The 6,301-nt window shown below is 26.7% G+C and overlaps 1 protein-coding gene across 1 annotated transcript in view; it reads left to right on the forward strand.

The window, feature by feature from the left end:
* LOC107455826 (bcl-2-related ovarian killer protein homolog A) overlaps positions 1 to 1,467 on the forward strand; it is a 95,391-nt gene extending 93,924 nt beyond the window's left edge. The window contains exon 4 of the mRNA XM_016073538.4: positions 1,271 to 1,467. Coding sequence (XP_015929024.1) covers positions 1,271 to 1,387 — 117 coding nt within the window. The 3' untranslated portion in view covers positions 1,388 to 1,467. The remainder of the gene's footprint in view (positions 1 to 1,270) is intronic.
* The last annotated feature ends 4,834 nt before the right edge of the window (positions 1,468 to 6,301 follow it).

Consider the following 6,301-nt stretch of genomic DNA (forward strand, 5'->3'; position numbering starts at 1 on the left):
GAAGTGCCAAGTGATACAGATGAAAAGGATTTTCATTTTGCCCCACAAAAAGGTCGCATCATTTCAGACTACGCATTTTATTCGAGAATTCTTTTACGAATTTTAAGACTGTCATTTTTATTGTTATTCATACGTCTTCCGGAATGAAACACGAATTTTCAGAAATTTGTCTCTTTTCACTCTTCCTCCTTTCTTTTCTCAACAATTAAACTACAAATAATGTTTAATATCTTGGTACAAAATTGTGCATTTTATTCAGATTATTTATTTTAAACTTTTTTTTTTAGGAAAATATTTCATATATTTTATTTTGTACGAAAAATATTTTTTCCTATACCCTTTTTACTTTTATTATTATGAAAAAACTGATGAAAAGAGACATTTAAATGCCTCCCGCAAACCCTCCCCCCCTATCAACGGGGATTTTTAAGCATATTCAAAGTACAGGAACTCTATTTTCCAATTTTTTTCGGTTATGGAACCATAAATGATAAATATTCTTCCGACGGAATCCCGACGTAAGAGCTATATAAGAACATATTAAGCCATAAAGAGACTGCTTTAGTTTTAAAATATTTAATAAAAAATATGGCATTTTCTCATTGTTTTATCCTTAATAATCTTGCATTAGGTTTCTTATCCGACAGTTGAATTTCCAATCCTGGAGCTGAATCTAATCTTGTTATGAATTTGTTTTTGGTGTATAAGTTGAAAATGAATGAAATAAGACGGATTATGGATTTCGTTGAAATGAAAACTAAAAAGAGCTATTAACCTTAAAAATGAGTAATATGGGAACATATTTCTTTAAAGACAATTTAGTGATTTTATTTTGGTTAAAAAGTGCGACTGTAAATACTAATACAATATTTTATAAATGCTTGTCCTTTTCATAGTTTATCAATACATTGTTTTTAAAAAATAACATTTCTTTTTCCAAAAAATGCGCCATTTTTTATTGGTATTTTATTTTAAATAATATCGTAAAGGTAACCAAAATATTATGTGAATAATAGAATATTATTGAATCTAAATACAATAGCAGGTTTCAAAAATGTTTTTAAAATAAAGTTCTAACTCTGGAAACGCGTTTAACTCTTCCACAAATCCTTAGGATTCCGCGAAACACTATTTGCGAACCGTTGCTCTATAAAACATAAATTTGTAACTTAAAAATTTATATAAAATTATTTATCAACTTTTTTTATTCAAGACACTTTCAGGAAGAAACAATGAAAGATTATAATATTAATATTCTCCTTCATTTCAGGCGACATTACTGACAAGATTCAAGAAGGACAGTACAACCAACTATGCTAAAGAGGTTATTTGCTTCTTTTTCGTAGCAGTCTTCATTCTCATTGCCTGGTGGATTTTTGTTTACTAATTCAATCATTCCCATTCTCCTCTGTTTGTTTTTTGTAAATTTTAAAACTGTTTTGAGAATAAAATAAGTTATTTACGAGAGGTTTCAATGATTTTATTCAGATAAGAATACAACAAATTTTAGTTCCTAATAAAGAATTATAGAAATTCTTTTTAGAAATTACGATAAATTCAAAATTTTATTCTAACTGCATATATGTTTATACAACAAATTTGACAGTGCTAATATGCCAGCTTAATGTAAATAAATAACTGTTAATAAAAAATAGTTATTTAACGATAAAAATATAATTATAATTTATAAGTATTATTTCAAAAATAGATAATTGTAACTATTATTTATTTTTTTATTATTAATAATATCGTAGTGGTTTGAACATGTGTAGAAGTATTTTATAACTTTGGATCCCGCAAGTAACTGACAGCTGTTTTGGTGCCCTAAACAAGTTGTCATTGAGGTTACATGCTTTTCACGAATTTATTTTATGTATGCATTGCATTGTAATGTTAAATTATACCAAGTGAACTCCTTTGTAAAGTAACAGGACAAATTAGCTTTTATGAAGCCTTCAATTGCAGAGCAAGAAGTGGAAAAAACGCAAGTGGTATAAAAAATTCCTAAGAAACTTAAACAAAACATTGCTAAAAAAGAAAAAATAACAATTGGGAAACACTGTTTTACAACTAACCCAACCTGCTTAGAATGCACATTCACAGATTGGTCTTGACTACAAGAAAAAAACAAAACACTTAATAACCCAACAGAATAACTTATTACTCAAAATCTACCTTGATACACTTTGATTCTAAATGAAATAATGTTTAAAGGTAAAATAATACATTCTTTGAAGAAAAGAAAGAAAAAGGAAGGGGGGGGATACTATAAATTAGTCCTGCTTCTTCTGCAATCTGGAAAATAAATGAACACCTTGAATGATCTATGTACAACCCTCAATGTATATTCAATATCTTTAATAACTTTAAATAACACAAGCTCAAAGGATAGAGCATTCATCTCTCAATGAAAATAATCCAGGTTACAATCCCAGCAATGGTTGACTAAAATGAATTCTGCTCATGGCATGCACCGAGCACAGTGCGGACATATCGTGGGTTAAAATATCCATTTATCACCAGGTTAACTATGGGAGGTTTTCATGGTTTTTCCTCTCCATGCATGTAATGCACATGCCGGTTAGTTCCACCGAAAAGCCTTCCGTGAAGGCTAGTTTATCCCAATGCTTGATTCAGGAATCACCTTGTCTTCTATGTTGAGTTCAAAATTACAAGGCTATCGATTTCAACAATGATAGCAATAATAAACTTAGAATTGGGTCGGCTGTTAAATGTCGGTTATAATAAAAAATAATAACTTACATAGATTATTTAATAAATGAACAATAATAATCTTGATACTTAAGTTTTAACTAAGTCAAATTTTAACATTAAAAATATGTAGAGTATATATAGAGTTTAAAGGAGCAGTTTAAGACAACTATTTTTTAATAAAAATATTTTTAAAATAAAAATGAAGGGATTTGTTTAAAAACTAAAAGTATATCAGTAAATTCTATAAATTATACTTCCAATGTTTCAATAAAGAATAATTAAGTAATATTTTCTCAGAAAAAATAACTAGTAATAAAAATTTTATTAAAAAAATTGTGCTTTATTTAGTTTTTAATAATAGTTTTTCTAGACAAGGTGCGTAGCCAAATTATTCAACAAAAAATAAGCACTTTTTAAGCACTTTTCCAGCACTCAAAAAATATTTTTAAGCACTTATCAAGAAATTTAGAATCATGTAAAACGAATTGCATTTTCATATGCTACGAACTGACAATACACCGAAATAGATTGGGGTTGAATTAATTGTGAAAACGTTGAATAGAACAATGTGAGCTGTGTCTTTTTGCATAATTTAATAGGAAAATCAACATAGGAAAGGAAAAATCTCATTTTGAAAAACAGTAAATTAAGCACTTAAAACACCCAATGAAAAAAGCACTTTTAAAGGCTTTAAAAAAAACGAAAATCAAAAATAAGTATTCAATTAAAAAAAAAACAATAAACTGGTGAAATATAATGTACAAAAGTAGTTTTTTTTAAAAAGTATAACTTTTAATATTCATTATTTTTGCATCATACATTTGCTGAATGCATTTTGACAAAAATATGAAAGCCTTGATATCACTTGGACATGGCACGGAGATAAAACATTATAATACATAAAATGTGAATAAGGTGGCATGAAGAAAAACTGATAGTGTACACACCTGTTGACACCTAATATATTCATTTTTCTCAGCTATAAGTCATTAATAAGATTTCAAATTCTAATATATACATTTAATGAGAGAAAAATACTCTCAATAAAAATGTAACACTTTTTTTTCAATATAAATTATGGATAACAAACTTTTTAAACTAGAAAATAAGGAAAATATGTTTTTAAAAACGCTAAATAAAATTATGTGAAACAATTAAAAAATATTTAAGATTTACTTGGAACCTAATTGGGTGTTTTTATTGATAGTTCATTTACTAGAATTTCACTTAAAGTAAGTTCGAAATTAATTACAAATTATCAATTATAGAATAAAAAATTATTTTTTTAATAATCACCATTCTATATGTTACAAATAAGAAATTTCAATGCACAAAAAGACTGATTAGAGATTTAAATTACTCATCACTATTTATGAAATGAAGAAAATATTCAACTAAAATATGTCAATCAATTTTTATTTGATGGATTAAATACTTACTTTAATAAATTAGATTTGAAATGATTATTTTAGTTAATGGCAGATTTAAATATATAATCATATGTTATTTACCAGTTTTATTGTATGCATGATTATATAAGTTAACAATAAAATTTGATAGTCACTAAATACAGAATAATCCAAAAGTCCATGATACATTTTAAATATGCATACCTAAATCATTTTTTAAAAAATAACTCTCACAAATAACTGTTTACAATGACAAAAATATTTTTTTTTAACATTTAAAATTTTAAGTGTGTAAAAATAATAGCAGCTTATATAGTAAATAATTAAATTTTATTTTTGCACAAAAAGAGATTCCTAATATTTTATGATACTACACAGTTAACAAATACAAAAATAAGTTAATGGGGAAAAGTAATAAATAAAATTATTTAAAGAACTGAATGTATTCTTTTAAGCACCTTGAAAAAGGTTTTTGACTAACTTAATGAAAGTAAATTTTTGTGAGGATCATGTTGATTGTACAGTTCAGAGATATAAGATTTGGTATTGGATGAAATTAAGAAATTTTGCAGCTGGCCAGTTACAGCATTTTTATCAGTGATCGCTTTTCGAATGTTGATTTAATAAGAAAACTTTTGATAAAAATTGCTAACTAATATAAGACATTCTTTTCAAGCATTCCTCAAAATATATTACAAGGATCTATTCAGAAATAAAAAAAATTATAAGAAACAAATGTGAAATAAAGTAGTTTTCAGGATATTATAAAGTATTCATAATACTATTTTTAATACAAATAATAAAATGCAAATGGAATGCATTTTTGACAAAAAATGGCAATTAGAAATTTATTAATCGACACATATTATATTTAGCTTCCCTGTCACCAGGGGAGACAGTTAATTTTGCACTAGTAAAAGCTGGATAAAACTATATTGCATCAAACTAAAAATGAATACCTTATGACAATAAATATTTATAATAGTATAAAAAAATTAAACTGTGCTTGACACAAAAACAAAGCAAATGAAAAGATTCTTTATTTGCTTTCAAAAAGGCCACTAAAAAAATCTTGGACAAATTACGAAACTTGAACCTATCCTGAAAAAAAAATTAAACACTCTAAGAACAATTTCATTTAAAACTTGAAATAAGGTTTTACTTTGTTAAAATGGGGGGGGGGGAAATATTATTAACTACACATATTGTTAGTTATGCATTAATTTTATTTTTTAAATTTTTAACATGCATACTTAAAACTTTAGGACAGTGATGATCAGTTTTGGATTACACTGTATTTAGTTAGCATATTTTCATCAGACCACCTAACAAAGACAGGTTGGTAAAATATGTACACGTCATTAGTTAATCGGAAAATTCAACTTTCTGCAAACTGACGATGTCACTTTGCTAAGCACCTACCAGTTCATGGTAATAAAGCTTAACAAATGACGTCAACAGTTGGCAAAGAGACCCGATTTTTGAATTAGCTTACAACATGTATATTCCTTCTTTTAATTGTTCATTTAGGGATTTTACTTCTGCTTCCATAAATATATAATATAATGTACAAAAGGTATTTGTACTCTGCAAGGTTTAAATCACATAAATTTGCAAATGCATTGAAAAAATGACATGTTTCATATCTTTATAGACTACAATACAACAGTCCAAAACTTTAATGGTGCGTTAGGCAGCTTCTCTTTGGTAACCAATTACTCCTCATTCCTTAAATAGTAAAGTTTCCCTCGTGTCTTAAGAATCTATAAAATGCAAATTCTTCTGTTGAATAAAATAATACCTTTTATACTGTTATTATGGATGCCCCCTTATGGGGGCGGGACAGGGTTAAGCTGCGCTTATACTGTTAATGCTCGTTCTTTTACTGGGTTTATAATTAATCTCATAAAACAAAGAATATCTCACAATAATAAATCGGACACTTCACATCATAATAGCCTTAAAAAGTAGATTAATTGCTAAGAAAAAAAATTTTCAGATACATAACTGGAGGGGGGAAAAATACCAATTAACGCTTTATAAAAGTTTAGCCAGAATAATTAACCTCACATTTTGAACAATAAATAGTTATTCTGTAAACTATTATTAAAAAAGTTCCTTTTTCTTCATTGAAACTATTTATTCACATTTTCAATTTTTAAATTTAAATGCAAATT

Source organism: Parasteatoda tepidariorum, chromosome 8 (assembly GCF_982258835.1).
Source record: "Parasteatoda tepidariorum strain Cologne lab strain chromosome 8, Ptep-v5.0, whole genome shotgun sequence".
Lineage (NCBI taxonomy): Eukaryota > Metazoa > Arthropoda > Arachnida > Araneae > Theridiidae > Parasteatoda > Parasteatoda tepidariorum.